This window comes from Raphanus sativus, chromosome 3, assembly GCF_000801105.2.
Source record: "Raphanus sativus cultivar WK10039 chromosome 3, ASM80110v3, whole genome shotgun sequence".
In the NCBI taxonomy this organism is placed as follows: Eukaryota; Viridiplantae; Streptophyta; class Magnoliopsida; order Brassicales; family Brassicaceae; genus Raphanus; species Raphanus sativus.
This window is the reverse complement of record NC_079513.1, coordinates 596,145-612,189: the sequence shown is the minus strand read 5'-3', so window position 1 is coordinate 612,189 and position 16,045 is coordinate 596,145. Positions and strand designations below refer to the sequence as shown.

Below are 16,045 nucleotides of genomic sequence, written 5' to 3'. Positions count from 1 at the left end.
AAACAAACAGATCGGTGCAACCTTGACCGGTTATTGTATTCGATAATTAGAAGAACTAATGGGCCTTGGTGTGAGCCCATTTTGATGGGAAAAGTGCCTAGCCCATTTTGATATTTTGTTCAAAATTTTTGAAGTTATTTATATTTTGAACCTTTTACCTTGCAAAATTGAACAAAATATTAAAATATATAATAATAACTTTTAAAAAAAATCACTTAAGTTTTAAAAATAAAAATAATCTATACAAGAAATTTTTATAAATAACTTCAAAATTTTAAGTATATTTAAGACCATGTAACTATAAATATTTTATTATTTATATTTTAGTAAGATATAAGTTTATTGAAGATATAATAAGTAAAAATATGTTATGTATTTATATAAATCAGAAAAATTATCACCAAAGTTTTAAAATTTAATACGATGAAAAAATAGTAGTTTATGTAATTTCAACTTTTTAATAATATTTCAATATAGATTTATGCACGTTTTAAAAAATTCGGATAGGTTTTTAAAATTTTAATTGAGTTCAGGTCGTATTTGACATTAACCATTAGTTCGGATTGTATTTGGCACGATCCAGATTGTTCAGGTTGGAATAGGCACTTTTCCCCTGCAACAACGGCTTCATTTTCGAGATAAACATTCGCAGCAGCAGGGCACCTACCTTAATTATTTTAGTCTAATAACTAGGCGTTGTTTCCCGCCATTTCACAAGCGTCGCCGGCGTCTTTCCCGGTGAAAGTTCCCGCGCAATCCGTACGCTATATTTCACTAACCTCCCAGTTCCCAGTCACCACACTCTCTCACTTTCCCTCTCTCTCTCTCTCTCTCTCTTTATCGATCCTCGTCTCCTCACCCTTCCTGTTTCCTCTCGGCATGGCGCCGTCTCGCCGTCAGACCAGCGGGAGGTCTCCCCTGGTGAATCCTCAGCGTCAAATCACCTCCTTCTTCTGCAAATCCGCTTCATCTACTTCTCCATCTCCATCGCCACTCTCCAATCACAAAACCCCCAAATCTAACCCAAACCCTAATTCCCCGTCTCCATCGCCACTCTCCAATACCAAAACCCCCAAATCTAACCCTAACCCTAATTCTCCGCCTCTCTCCAATAACAAAGCCTCCAAACCCATCCCTCCTTCTCGTAGTCCCAGTCCCGTTCCGGCGACTCCTTCTCCTGTGCATCCCAAGCTCAAGAAGCCACTCCTCGTCATCGGACAGACACCTTCGCCTCCGAAATCGGCGGAAGCAACTACGTACGGAGACGAGGTGGTGGGGAAGCAAGTTAGGGTTTATTGGCCGTTGGATAAGAAATGGTACGATGGGAGCGTGACATCGTACGATAAGAGTGGAGGTAAGCATATGGTTGAGTATGAAGACGGGGAAGAGGAGTCTTTGGATTTGGGGAAGGAGAAGATCGAATGGGTGGTTGTTGGGGAGGAATCAGCAAAGAGTTTTAAACGATTGAGACGTGGCGCTTCGTCTTTCAGAAGAGTTGTGTTGGATGATGAGGATGAAGACGTGGAGATGGGTAGTGTGGAAGAAGAGAAAGAAGATAAAAGTGAAGCTGATGATTCTAGTGATGAGGACTGGGGAAAGAACTTGGGGAAGGAGGAAGCATGTGAGAGTGAAGAAGATGATGTGGAGTTGGATGCTGAGGATGATACGATGGATGAAGAAGAGAAAGATGAAGAAACTCCTTCCAAAACTGACTCTAGAAAGCGGAAGAAGACTAGTGAAGCAGCGAAACCTGGTGGTGAGAAGAAAAGCAAGACTGATAAAGATGCTACCTTGAAAGGTTTCAAGGCTTCTGTTGTGGAACCTGTGAAGAAGATTGGAGAAGGTAATACAAATGTTCTCTTGTTCTAAAGGTTTATTTATATTTGCCTTTTTTGGTTTGTAATACTTAAAAGGTTTTTATCTTGTCTTACTGCAGCTGATAGGGTGGTCAAGGCTTTGGATGATAACGTGTTGGATGGTGATGCTCTGGCTAGATTTGGTGCGCGTGAATCTGAGAAGTTTCGCTTCATGGGAGTGTAAGTCTTTGGTCCATTCATTATAGAGGTTATTTGATACGGTGGTTAGGAGCAGAAATAATGTAGAATAGGCACCCTCTTAAACAATAATATCAGGAACATTTTTTGTATGATCCCTGTTTTAGCTAATTTTTAATGTGTTTGTTCTGGAACATTATTTCTGGCGAGCAGAGACCGACGTGATGCAAAAAGGAGACGGCCTACCGATGAGAACTATGATCCGAGGACACTCTACCTTCCTCCTGATTTTGTCAAGAGATTAACAGGAGGCCAGGTAAGAGGACATGGATATCTGCATCATGATATTTTATTAAGCTATTCAAAGTTTCACTTATTTGATTTTGTGATCTCCTCTTTTCAGAGACAATGGTGGGAGTTTAAATCAAAACATATGGACAAAGTTCTTTTCTTCAAGGTAGATCAATAAGTGGTCATTTAATCATAACTTATTTATTGATGGGGGATTTGGTGATCTATATTGTTTTCTTTTGATGACAAGCAGATGGGTAAATTCTATGAGCTTTATGAGATGGATGCGCACGTAGGAACCAAGGAACTTGATTTACGTTACATGAAGGTAACTGATTTCTTATAGCTCATAACTATTGGTGCTTTTCGATGCATCTTGTAAAAGTTTATAAAATACCAACGGATTGACATCAAATCATGCTAAAAACGCCCCTTCCAATTTCATTTGTATGGCGCTATGTATTTAATATTTGCTCTCTCTGTGTAATGTTTTTTTTCTTTGAAAGCACCTGATGTAGATTTTTGTTTATAGGGAGAACAACCTCATTGTGGATTTCCTGAGAAGAATTTCTCTGTAAACATCGAGAAATTAGTTCAAAAGGTTTGTTTCCTGAAACATAGCGATCCAATCTAAGTATGATTTATTTATTCTTATGTGTGGGAAATATTCACATTCATGGGCATAAGTTATATATTGTAAGATAGAAATTGGTTTGATTGAATTTGTTGGAGCAGGGCTATCGGGTTTTAGTGGTGGAGCAAACAGAAACACCTGATCAGCTGGAGCGACGCCGAAAAGAGAAAGGCTCCAAGGATAAAGTAAGTCTTTGTTGTAGTAGGCATCATCACTCTCTAGCCAATCAATTTGATTGCTAATGAAATGATACGGATGATTCCTAGTGAGTCACTAGTAATGACATTACTCCTGTTTTTGTAGGTTGTGAAGCGTGAAATATGTGCAGTTGTTACAAGAGGTACGCTGACAGATGGGGAGATGGTATTAACTAATCCAGATGCATCTTATCTGATGGCGTTGACTGAAGGAGGAGAGAGTTTAACCGACGAGAAAGCAGAGCGCAATTTTGGTGTATGTTTGGTTGATGTTGCTACAAAGAAGATCATCCTGGGGCAGGTGGGTTCTTGTCATTGAATTGATTGAAAGAAAAGCAATGCATGTTTAGCATATGTAGCATTTCATGAATCATCTATCATAGTAACCGTGTCTGTGGCTATTTTGACTTTTCTACTCTAATTTATGGAATTTGTTTTTCAATTCCTACCAGTTCAAGGATGATCAAGATTGCAGTGCATTGTCTTGCGTGCTTTCTGAGACAAGGCCGGTGGAAATTATTAAACCAGCTAACGTGTTGAGTTCTGCAACAGAGAGAACAATTGTTAGATACACCAGAAATCCCTTGGTAAACAATCTGATTCCACTTTCTGAGTTCTGGGATGCAGAGAAGACCATACATGAAGTTGGAACTTTCTACAAGAGAATCAGTTGTCAACCGTCTTCTGCTTATTCCGGTGAGGGAAAGATTGTAGGGGATTCATCCCTTAGCAATAAAAGTGGTTCAAGCTTCCTACCAAAAATGTTGTCTGAATTAGCGAATGGAGACAAGAACGGTAGCCTGGCACTCTCTGCTCTTGGTGGTGCCATTTACTACCTGAGACAAGCTTTCTTGGATGAGAGTCTACTTAGATATGCCAAGTTTGAATCCCTGCCTTACTCTGATTTCCGCAACTTTACTGAGAAACAGCACATGGTTCTTGATGCTGCTGCTCTTGAAAACCTTGAGATATTTGAAAACAGCAGAAATGGAGGCGTTTCGGGGTAAAGTATCTCACAATCTTGCTATATATTATCAAACGTAACTGATGTGTTCCAAAACTAATATTGACTGTTGTCTTTTGAAGAACGCTGTATGCACAATTGAATCAATGTATCACTGCGTCTGGGAAACGGTTGCTGAAAACATGGCTGGCAAGACCTTTATATAATCCAGAACTGATCAAAGAACGCCAAGATGCTGTAGCAATTCTTCGGGTGAGTCTTTAAATTATTGCTTGACTTTATACGCTGCTGACATGTGTGCGTGTTACAAGCAATGAGATATATTTATCCTCTTCTCAAGTAGACAATAACCGGTCCTTTTGGTTTCCCATTTCGCCCTTTTCATTTCTTTTTCCCAATCCATGAACAAATCTCTTACGAACTACTCTATTTTCCCATTGTGGGGATCATGCTATGCCATTGTGCCACTATATTTCAATGGCAAATCTGATATTTTGATGTGTTTTCAACTAAACATCTATTTCTGGAAATAAATTCCTTAATAATACGAAGCTTACTCTGCATGCAAAGTTAGGATTCTCATTTATGCTATCCGTCTGACAACTCTATGTGTTATGGTACTGTCCTTACTTTCAGGGGGAAAATCTCCCATACTCGCTGGAATTCCGGAAGGCGCTGTCAAGACTTCCAGACATGGAGCGGTTGATTGCACGTATCTTTTCTAGCATGTAAGTGATTAGCTGGATTTCATGTTATTTCTTGCATTTCATGTTATATCAGTGATCTACTAAAGATTTTTGTTAAAATAAAATCGATGTGTTACATGGTACAGTGAAGCTAGTGGAAGAAATGGAGATAAAGTGGTTCTATATGAGGATGTAGCAAAGAAGCAGCTACAAGAGTTCATATCAACTCTGCGTGGTTGTGAAACAATGGTAGAAGCATGTACTTCCCTTCGTGCTAGTTTGGAGCATGATAAATCCAGACGCCTGCGTCATTTACTTACTCCTGGTATCATCAATACTCTCCTTATTCACATTCTTATGCTGGTAAATCGACAGCGTCTTAAATACTTTTTATGCCAGGTCAAAGTCTTCCAAACATCTCACCCTTCATTAAGTATTTCAAGGATGCTTTTGACTGGGTAGAAGCTCACAGTTCTGGACGTATAGTACCTCATGAAGGAGCTGATGAAGAATATGATCTTACCTGCAAAACGGTAAAAGAGTTGGAGTTCAGTTTGACAAAACATCTGAAGGAGCAACGAAAATTACTGGGAGATGCATCAGTAAGAATATACTTCCATATATGTTTTTCCCATTAAATCCCTAATCAACTGAGGGTGCTGATCAGAGCGTTGGTGATATTGTCCAGATAAAGTATGTTACAGTTGGGAAAGACGAATACCTTTTGGAAATTCCTGAAAGTTTAAGTGGGAGTGTTCCTCAGGATTATGAACTATGCTCATCCAAAAAGGTAAACAAAATAGTGATATATCCGCACTATAAAGAGCTTTATTTTAATCACGGGATCTTCTAACTTTTCACGTCCATCTTTTCAGGGTGTCTTTCGATATTGGACTCCTACCATCAAGAAATTATTAAAAGAGCTAGCACAAGCGAAATCTGAAAAAGAGTCAGCTCTGAAGACCATTTCGCAAAGATTGATTGGACGTTTCTGCGAGCATCAAGAAGAATGGAGACAATTGGTTTCCGCAACAGCTGGTATGGACAAATTCATGTTTTGAAGTTTTGTTTGTGTTTTCTTTTAAATCAGTATCTTCCTTCAAAAAATGACTTGTTCCCTAATCAATACCTGTTAGTAACTGCCACTACCCCTGGTGTTAGCTTTGTGTGTCATGGTTGTGAGCATTTGTCGAGCCAGTTAGAATTTAATTTGATTCCACAGTTAGTAAACTGGGTTAGAAAGTAGACATGCACAGAATAAAAATGAAATGCAATTTATTGTGTAAAATGCTACAGATGTAAAACATCTTATAAGCAAAAGATACTTGGGTAGAAGATAGCTTAACAGAATTAGGCATGCAAACAAAGTGTGGGCTTTTATCTTTCTGTGGATTTGTTGCTAACATGAATCCATTCTATTGCAGAGCTAGACGTGTTGATCAGCCTCGCTTTTGCAAGTGATTCTTACGAAGGAGGAAGATGCCGCCCAGTAATATCAGGCTCTACATCTGATGGTGTTCCACACTTGTCCGCCACTGGTCTAGGGCATCCAGTTCTGAGGGGTGATTCATTAGGCAGAGGCTCTTTTGTACCAAATGATGTAAAGATTGGTGGTTCTAGGCAGTCCAGCTTCATCCTCCTTACAGGCCCTAATATGGGTGGAAAATCAACTCTTCTTCGCCAAGTTTGCTTGGCTGTGATCTTGGCCCAGGTAACGCCATCATTTACTTGGGTGTATCTTAACCCATTTAATCTCTGATGAAAATGATTTCAAGCAATGATGATATTTTTGTCACAGATTGGAGCAGATGTCCCAGCAGAAACCTTTGAGCTTTCGCCTGTTGACAGAATTTTTGTCCGGATGGGTGCAAAAGATCATATTATGGCAGCACAAAGCACGTTCTTAACAGAACTTTCAGAAACTGCTGTAATGCTGGTAAGTAATGTTCATATACTGTTTGTCAACTTTGTTTACATGAAGCTTCCCTCAGATTAATGTGATACCTGAGTTTTCATTACATGCCTTGTTAAACTATGCGAACCAACTCTCACACTAACAGAAAGTTTGTAAATATCATAATATATGCAGTCATCAGCAACTCGAAATTCTCTGGTGGTACTAGATGAGCTTGGCCGAGGAACAGCCACATCAGATGGACAAGCCATTGCGTATGTTGAACCATTACTGCGTATCTTGTTGCTGAGACATAACTGCTAGTGTTCACCCTTATCTAAAAATTTATCTTTTTTACAGGGAATCGGTACTTGAGCACTTCATAGACAAAGTGCAGTGCAGAGGAATGTTCTCTACTCATTATCATCGTCTCTCTATGGATTATCAAACCAATCCACAGGTATTGTGGAAAGTGTCTGATTAAGATAGTTGATCAAGATCAGTGTTAAACTAAATGATTCTGCTTATGGAAAACTTTTTGAGACTATCAGTCAATCTGATGGATGGGTTCATGATATTATTTGGATAATAGGTATCGCTTTGCCATATGGGATGTCAAGTGGGAGAAGGAACTGGTGGAGTGGAAGAAGTTACATTTCTCTACAGATTGACGCCTGGTGCATGTCCTAAAAGCTATGGAGTTAACGTTGCTCGCTTAGCTGGTAAATATCATCGCCTCCAAGCTTTTCACTTGAAACAAAAGCATTCAATGATACATTGTTCTTTTTCTTTTTTTCTGGGTTTCAATCAATATCTATAGGTCTTCCAGATGATTTACTTCAGAGAGCCGTGATTAAATCCCAAGAATTCGAAGGCTTATATGGTAAAAACCATAAAAAGGCTGATCATAAAATGGTAGAAATGATAAAGCAGATCATCAGTGGTGTTGGATCAGATTCTGATACTGCAACTTTAAAGCTTTTGCTGTCTGAGCTACACTACAAGGCTAACGCGTTTCTCCGGTTATTAACCAATTGATTTTAGTCTTCTAGATGCTATAGAGGCATTTCTGGTGTTATCTTTCTTCTTTTTTTAACCCTTAACCAAAGCTTATCTATGAGATTTTTCTCATGTCGAAAACTAAAATCTCCGAGTATAGACACCATGGGTTGAGGTTTTTGCTCTTTTTGTGAAGTTTTAGGGTTTTCAGACTCTTTGCTGTAGTAGGAACCTTCAGTTTTTTGTGTATATAATGATGAGAGTTCTCGCAGTTTCTGTTTGAATGCCTTCTGTTTATTTGGTTTTATACCCAAATATTTTTTTTTTTCTTTCATGAGAACTAAAAAAATCATTAAAACAACATTTTTACTTGCAACAAAAACCACCAGTAAATTAAAGAAGAGACTAAGGTTTACCAACGATACTCTGTAATCACACCTTTTGCAATAAAAAGTTCAAATATTTGCTTTTCTTTGATTGGATTATTAATGGATTTAGAAAGAAAATTGATGGATGGCCAAACAGGAGGACGAATTACAGCTCTAAAATGATCCACTGCTACAGAGATTCCATATTCAGAATAGCTCATCTCCACAACATAAAGTTAAGCATCACTGAAGGAGTCAGTGTTCAACAAAGATGTTCTGGCTATGCATTAGAATCGTCCCTTTTGATCTCTAAGCAACCAAGACCACCCTCCCAGTATCCTCAGGAGCAGAAATGCCAGTGAGGACTCATTAACAAAAGAGGTTGGATTTCAATTATTATAAATAAAAAAATCAAATTCCTAACATTGTGCTAAGTTGGCATTTGTTGCTGAGTATGAAAATTACCTTAAAGCAAGAGTTTGTTTTGATATTTATTAGTTTTTTAGTAACATAAAAAGAGATAGTTTGTTTTGATAATAGTCGAAGAATGAAACATTACTCTTTATTTAGATATAGCAAGTAGAAGGGAAAAACAATCTAGGGATCGATGATGACCTTCTACGTTACATAGAAAACCAGGAAATAGCATTTTGTCACATACACGATAATTATTGAAAACGAGGAGAACAACAGCACACGCAACACATAGATCGTGGATATTGCTTTTTAAGCAGTTTCAACTGCATTAGCCGAGTTCTTGCTGCAGAAATTAGAACATGCCTTGGTGCATTGTGCAACCGCTCCATTCACAGTTTCACTTGCATCTAATTCACCAAAACAATATTAGGTATTAATGGTTCTCTTATTCCAACAATCTTATAATTGTAATAATAATGAGGTTTCGTGTTACCGGAGTTCTGGAGAATGGTTAAGGCACCACACACAGAGGATGCACACCCCAACTTGCAGTATTCATTGACAGCATCAGCTTGAGACAAACATAAAAATTCATACAACTAGCATCAAAATCTTGATTCAACTTGTAAAAGATATAACTTAATAAAACCAAAGAAATTAATTTACCAGAGTTTTCGAAAATGTCATGTAGACATCCCTGAGGACATGTTGTCCCAGAAACAATTTTGCATCCACTCATTTTTGCACAAGTTTGCCTAGAGGCTCCAGTAAGACGGCATATGTTATACGAGTTTCTGGCACTGGTGCTCGGGCAAAAAATCTTTGCTTCAACTTGGTTCTGCGCCATGACAAGACTCATTATGAGCACACTTAAAATCACAGTTTTGCCTTCCATCTCTAGACTGATTATTTGTTTGGTACGTAGAGAGAGAGAGAGAGAGAGAGAGAGCACTTAAAGTATAAACTTGTATTGATGAAATGGTGATCAAACAAGACTCGTTTAAATAGTAGTTGTTCCACAGTTTACCACCACAAACATAAAACATTTTTTTTCCTTTTTCTTCAGCAAACATCTTTTCACACTTTTATCACATGTATGCTCTCTACTGAACCTAATAATGATGTCTACCCACAAAGCCGTGCTTCCTTTATGGAAAAAGATACATTGGCTTAAGGCATCATTTAAAAATAACAATAACATGCATATTATTAATTACTAATATATTCTTAACTAATAAAAAATGGCTAAAACTATATGGGATTTTGGCCGAAAAACAAAACTATATGGGATTAATTTTAAAATTTCTAAAAACTCAAATAACCATAATGAAATAAATAATAAAATACTTTCACTTTTTGAACTTTTCTCGTTAATCATACAAAAAAAACAGGGCAACAAAATAACATAACACTATTTTCGACGTACGTCTTCTTCTTAAAGATCACTTTCATAAATTTAATTTCTTAGACCATCAACAATGGTTTCAACACCCTACTCACTTTCTACACTCTCATTTTCTCTTTTTAACATTTCACATCATCTTTTCTTTCCTCTACCTTATTTATTCAACACCCACTTCATTTTAAACTTCTACAATGATTTGTTTTAAAAATTCAACACCATAACCCACAACTCTTAATTCATTTTTTTACAATTAACTTAAAAACTAAAATAACATAACTTTTAATAATATTTATTTTTAATTATTATACTTAGCTTAATTTTTAAATAATATCAAAATCAGTATTAATAAAATAATTAAAATTAAGAACATATTTATTTTTTAAATAAGATATTTACCTAATTTATTTAAAAAAGAGATTAAAACACTAAAATAGTTGATTATAATAAAAATGACGTTTTTCTGTATCCAAATGAAATGAGAGTAGTCTCTATTTATAGATAAAAAGAAGAGAAATTAGCGACCATACCAAAACACTTAACCGTATTTTGCAATATACCAAAACATCACTTTATCGGTACTGTGCATCAGTGTTGTTTGACTCTGATACCCCTACCCAACAGAGCTCTAATCAACCGCTGCATGTCGATGAAATCTTTTAGCAAGATACGCAAAGATCATAGGACAGAAGCGCAATCTTCTTTTCTGTCCTTCAGTCAGATTTCGTATCTTTTGCATTTTTGTGTAAGTAAACAAAGACTATTTGACAAACCGAATCGTGCATTCACTATTCACATTTCTAATCACTCTTCTTTTCTCCTCTTTACACCGGAAAGTATTTACGGTGACGATCCGTATGGCGGTTGGAAATGAAATCCAGAGGCCTCAGTGTCAATTACCGGAAAGGGTTTTCGCTGCCGGTGACGAACCAAACGGCGTTAGAGTTACTCCATATCACAAAGCCTCAGGAATCAGACAAATCCTGAATGCCCTAGATCCCGATGAAGTCGAGAAGATTAGGGCTTCTCCATTCGGGAAGTTGGTCGAGATTGCAGACAAACCAAGGTTCTCAGGGAGGTTTGGTCGTTACATCATCTCCAGGCAACTCAAAGTTGCAAAGAAACACGAGGCCTGGTTCCTTTTCGCCGGAAAACCAATTAGGTTTTCACTTCGAGAATTCACTTATGTAACCGGGCTCAACTGTAAGAGATTTCCGAAGCGATTGAAGAAAAGATCGATTCCATCAATGACTCAGAAACCATACTGGGGAGAGCTCTTTGGAACCCTAAAAGATGTCCCCGTCTCTTCTGTTGTGAAGATGCTGAAGAAGAGAACAGTCATTGACCCAGAAATCAGACTAAAATTAGCCTACCTTTCGTTACTGGCGTCCGTCATTCTTCCAACCACACATAACCCTCGTATCTCGCAAGACCACGCGGAGCTGATCAAGGACTTGGGAGCCTTTATTGAGTATCCTTGGGGCAGAATCTCGTTTGACATGCTTATGTCGAGCATTAAGGAGAGGAATGTAGTCTCACTCTCCCAGAATACAATAACCCTGAAAGGCTTTGTACTTGCTCTCCAACTTGTTATGATTGAGTGTGTGCCCGCGCTTACAGAGGTTGTTCAAGACGGCAGTTCATCTGGCTCAGATGGTGAGGGTGGGGAAGATGAGGATAATTTGGAGGCGGAGGAAGGAGGCAAAAAGAGCATTAGCCCTGGTCATGCACGCGACACTGATGCGGCTGAGAAGGTAGTTTCTTTTGATCACTTTGTATCTCAACTAATCTTTGTTGGTTTTGTTAGACATTTTCTGTTTATATTCATTTGGTGGTTGTAAGTAATACCTTTAAGATCCCCTCTTCATTTTCATGTCCAGGCTTTAGTCCATTCTGTCATTGATGCTGTAAACGGGGGAAGTTACGTAGGCGAAGAGTACGATTGGACCGACGACGAGGAAGATGTGGGGGTTCGAAACATGGTCGATCTAATAGACCAGCGTTTCCCCTTCAGCAATCCATGCTTTGTTGGTGGGGCATCTACAGAGGATGTAAGGAGGATTCGCATAGAGTCCAAAGCGGAGTTGCGAAACCGTAAGACAGTGAAGACAAAGACAACATCCACTCCGCATGTCCCTGATGGCTTTGACGCCGACTGGTTGGCTTCTATTGTCAGAGAGAAGCTTAAGGAGGACACCATGCACCTACTGACAAACATATCAACTCTTCAGGAATCATTCAATGGCTTCAAGACAACCGTCCTAACTACCCTGAAAGATGTGTGTGGCAAGTTAGAAGAAAATGCCAGCAAACTTGCAAGCCTATCTGCAGACATATGTAACATGTCTGCAATGGGTCTTACAGCTCCGAATTCCCAGGCAAACCCTCCTACCGGAAGTCCGAGCCAGCAGACTGATGTTGCGAACATCATCTCTCAGGCTATGCAATTTGGGAACCGGGAATCAAATTCAATTGCATCTGTAAGTCAATATTTAAACGTCTAAGTGTAACAAACCAGTGTTATTATAAGGGGTTATTAGGTTATATGGATTATTAATTGTTATGTGGCAATGATTGGCAGGTTATAGTGGATAAACAATATACTTGCTTGATTTTTAGCCGGCTAACTCTCATTTTAAGAGATCTATTTGTTTTGCTATCAAACCAGAAATAAAAATATCTATATAGAATTTATTCTGACCGGCTAAGATTCAAGCAATACCTTCAACCTATAGAGAATATAGCATTAATGTCGGTTTGATGATTCCTCTCTGAATGAAATATATGGACTCACTGCAGGGCAATCAGAATGGTGGTTCTAGCAGCGTAGCTGTGACTGGAGGACTCGTGGACAGAAATACCATTCACCATGGGACAGACGACCACAACATTGGGCAAACAGCTAATCATGGAAATGCTACTACACCCACTCGGCCAGAAGCTAAAGAATCACGACACGTGACTTTTTCGACTGATACTGACTTGGTATGTCACAATCTTACTTATCTTATTCGTTTATCTTATTGAGACTCTATCTTATTACTGCACCATGTCTTCTGTATATTGTTGTCCTGTTATATGATTGTTGTCCTTGCGCGTTACTGCAGACCCTAGATCCAGATTTGTTATTTCCGAACCCTACCTTCTCGCTTGGCCTCACGCAAGAGGCACGGGTACTCGGTGCAAATAACACAACCTTGACTACCACTACTGGGCTTGAGGGCGGTGACAAAGAGAATGGTGAAGGTTCTGAGCAGGAATCGGGCGATGAAGACATTTCAGAGGCCAGTGAAGAGGATGAAGCTTGTGAGGAGAATGCAGTGATCAATGAGGAGGGGGAGACTGCTGAGGAAGCTAACGGCAAGAGGTGTGACCGTGTAAACGATGTGGAAGCCAATATTTCTGATGCTACAACCGGGGGCAGGAAAAGCAAGAGGCAGAAGATACCACCGATGGCCCTTTTGGGCGAGTATCAATGCGACAAAGGTTTCTTGAATCGTGCTAGAAAGGCGAGTGGAGATCCGATCAATCAGGGGGGAAACACCGATTACGCTGCAAAGTTTTCGGTCCTTCTGGACAAGATGAAGACCAAGTTGTAAGTCAGTTACACAATTATACTTAAAGATCCAACTGTTTTGTTAGCCGAATGTTTTCTCGGTGACCGGCTAACAACTGTTTGTGGTTTTCCTACTAGCTCCGTTTCGACGGCAAATGGCAATATTCAGAGCACAGAGATTAAACAGATAGTGGAGAGAGCAGGCCAACTTCCGGCTAAGGTATGTTTCTGTTCACTTATATTTTTTCTAATGGAGAACCTGAACCTGATAAAGCCAAAATAGTTAAATATACAACGTATGTGTCAAATAATCAGGTGGTGGATGTACTTATCTCCCACATAAGCACGATGTTCCGATCCAGACCACAGTGGGGCCCTGCTGGCAAGAGTGTTTTCCTTGACACACGGTTCGTATCTCAGCTGAGCAAATTGTATACCAAATTCAGTAGAACGAACAGGAAAGATAACTTCAGATTCTCTGCGACCGTTGTTGAGATGCTTAAGCAGGCGCCGTCATACCCTGCTGCTGTTCGTTTCTATTTCCCCTTCAATCTCGACCAGAAGTATTGGGTTGGCATTTGTGTAGATTGCAGTAGCTGGAGTGTCTACGTCTTGGACAGCAACAACACCGTTCGCACTGACAATCATATGGAGAAAGAAATCAAACCGGTAGCTGAGATGTTGAAGTATCTACTAAAGCAGGCGGGGAGACAATTTGTGTCCAGAGATGGTAAAAAAAATGTCCATTGAAAGACCCAGGACCATACCGCAGCATCTTTCAATAACAGACTCAGCAATCGCAACTGTTCTTTTAATCGAAGCCCATGCAGGCGGTGGGGTTGAACTGTGTAAATGCATCACAACTGATGTGTTGGCCGCGGAAGTGGAGCGTCTAGTGGTTACTCTTTATGAAGCTAATGTTGGTCCCCTTTAAAGTTTGTTATCGATGACTTGTTTTCGTAGTGTTTCAAAAATTTTCCAATTTATGTCTGTTCGGCTTTGCAGTCTAGATTTCTTCTATGACTATTGTGAACAAATGAAACTCTCCTAATGTCTAATGTCTTTATTTTCCTATTTTTCCACTACCAAATATTCAAAGAAACACAACTCACAAAAGGAAGAGATTAATATCTTGTTTCCAACAAACTCACTTCCCACACACAGCTGTCAAGCACTTTAGACACTAAGAATACCATATTTTATTGTGTATACAACGCAGCGTTTTCAAGTAGATTAAATACTAGAGTTGGGTATCAACTCTACTTAATTACTTTGCGGCCACATTATTTTCCTCCACTATTCTGTTCACTCACCACTACACTAATTCCTCTTCTCTAGTAGAGGTCGATGGATGTGGAACAAGGTCTGGGAATCCCTGGAAAATGCCCCTGCGGAGCTGTGACAATAATACTAACTTCGAAGACCCAAGATAACCCTGGCCGTAGGTTCTATCGATGCGGAGCTATTTTCGGTGATAACCATTTGTTCAAGTGGGCTGATGAAGCCCATCAGGAAGAGTTAGAGACGATGTCGGGCAAGCTGTCGGCCGTCCAGAACGATTTGATTGAAGTTAAGGAAAACATTTTGGAGCTCAAGAACGATATCAGTGAGATTGTTAAGGTTGTTGGCTGTTTGTCTAACAAAATTAGGAAGTGAAGTCCACGCCATTGTTGTTCAGTGTTTAGCCCTTATTTTCAACTCTCGGTATTACCAAAATCTAATTAGGTTGTGGGCTTGTGATTCTATGTATGAACTGTGTTCGATGTAGTGTACTACATTTATCATGTTTTAGCAGTGTGAAACATTGTTTGTAATCTTCGGTTCGGTTTATAATCACTTTATCCCTTCAATTTGTCAAACATAACAAAGACTTCCTTCAAAAATATTCGGTATGAAATTTCAATCAGGGTAATAAGGGTTTACTAGTTAGCCGGCTGCTATAAATGTCAGCTAGTAATTGATTTAGTTAGCGAACCATGAATAAAATATTAATTTTATGGTTTGTATTTTAACCGGCTAATCTATTAGTATTTTAACCGGCTAATCTATTAGTATAACCCACATCGATATTTCTAGCCGGTTAAATTATAGCATAACATTGCCTTTCAAATTTATTAACTTCTCACATTTCAAATATATCGATTTCAACTTTATAGTAGCCGGCCAAAACTAAAACAATGCTACTTGTTGTTGTTGCGTTTATCACATTTCTAAAATATATCCATTACAATTTATAGTAGGCGGTAGGATTTAGGTTCTCGGGTTATAGTTCAGTATTAAAACGGGGTTATGGTTTAGTATTGATTTAGGTTTAGGGTTTAGGGATTAGGGAATAGGGTTTAGTAATGATTTGGGTGTAGGGTTTAGTTTTGAGATGGGTCTAGGGTTTAGTATTGAAATGGGGCTAGGGTTTAGTATTGAAATCGGCTTAGGGTTTAGGGTTTTGGGTTTAGTTTTGATAATGGTTCAGGGTTTAGTTTGTATTTGGGTTAAGGGTTTCGTACTGAAATGGGTTGAGGGTTTAGTATTAAAATGGGTTGAGGGTTTAGTATTGAAATGGGTTTAAGGTTTAGGGTTTAGGGTTTAGGATTTAGGGTTTAGGGTTTATGGTTTAGGGTTTACTAGTTAGCCGGCTACTATAAA

At 38.8% G+C, this 16,045-nt stretch overlaps 3 protein-coding genes across 3 annotated transcripts; 2 read left to right on the top strand and 1 right to left on the bottom strand.

Annotated features, from left to right (window-relative positions):
- The first annotated feature begins 640 nt into the window (after positions 1–640).
- On the top strand, positions 641–7,943 carry LOC108847258 (DNA mismatch repair protein MSH6). The gene is made up of 21 exons (XM_018620456.2): positions 641–1,843; positions 1,937–2,036; positions 2,208–2,310; positions 2,398–2,451; positions 2,539–2,613; positions 2,818–2,886; positions 3,021–3,104; positions 3,223–3,417; positions 3,569–4,119; positions 4,203–4,332; positions 4,717–4,808; positions 4,913–5,091; positions 5,166–5,368; positions 5,455–5,556; positions 5,642–5,804; positions 6,191–6,477; positions 6,565–6,702; positions 6,856–6,935; positions 7,021–7,120; positions 7,253–7,382; positions 7,481–7,943. Exons 1-21 carry the CDS (start codon positions 880–882, stop codon positions 7,696–7,698), a joined length of 4,017 nt encoding a protein of 1,338 aa, XP_018475958.1. The 5' UTR covers positions 641–879; the 3' UTR covers positions 7,699–7,943.
- A 630-nt stretch (positions 7,944–8,573) lies between these two features.
- LOC108847259 (thionin) lies at positions 8,574–9,421 on the bottom strand. Its single transcript, XM_018620457.2, has 3 exons — positions 9,111–9,421; positions 8,938–9,015; positions 8,574–8,851 (listed from the first exon to the last, which is right to left on the bottom strand). Exons 1-3 carry the CDS (start codon positions 9,337–9,339, stop codon positions 8,754–8,756), a joined length of 405 nt encoding a protein of 134 aa, XP_018475959.1. The 5' UTR covers positions 9,340–9,421; the 3' UTR covers positions 8,574–8,753.
- Positions 9,422–10,703: 1,282 nt separating this feature from the next.
- On the top strand, positions 10,704–13,351 carry LOC130509782 (uncharacterized). The gene is made up of 5 exons (XM_057005975.1): positions 10,704–11,600; positions 11,727–12,326; positions 12,646–12,831; positions 12,954–13,223; positions 13,271–13,351. The coding sequence occupies exons 1-5, from the start codon at positions 10,704–10,706 to the stop codon at positions 13,349–13,351; spliced, it is 2,034 nt and encodes a 677-aa protein (XP_056861955.1).
- The last annotated feature ends 2,694 nt before the right edge of the window (positions 13,352–16,045 follow it).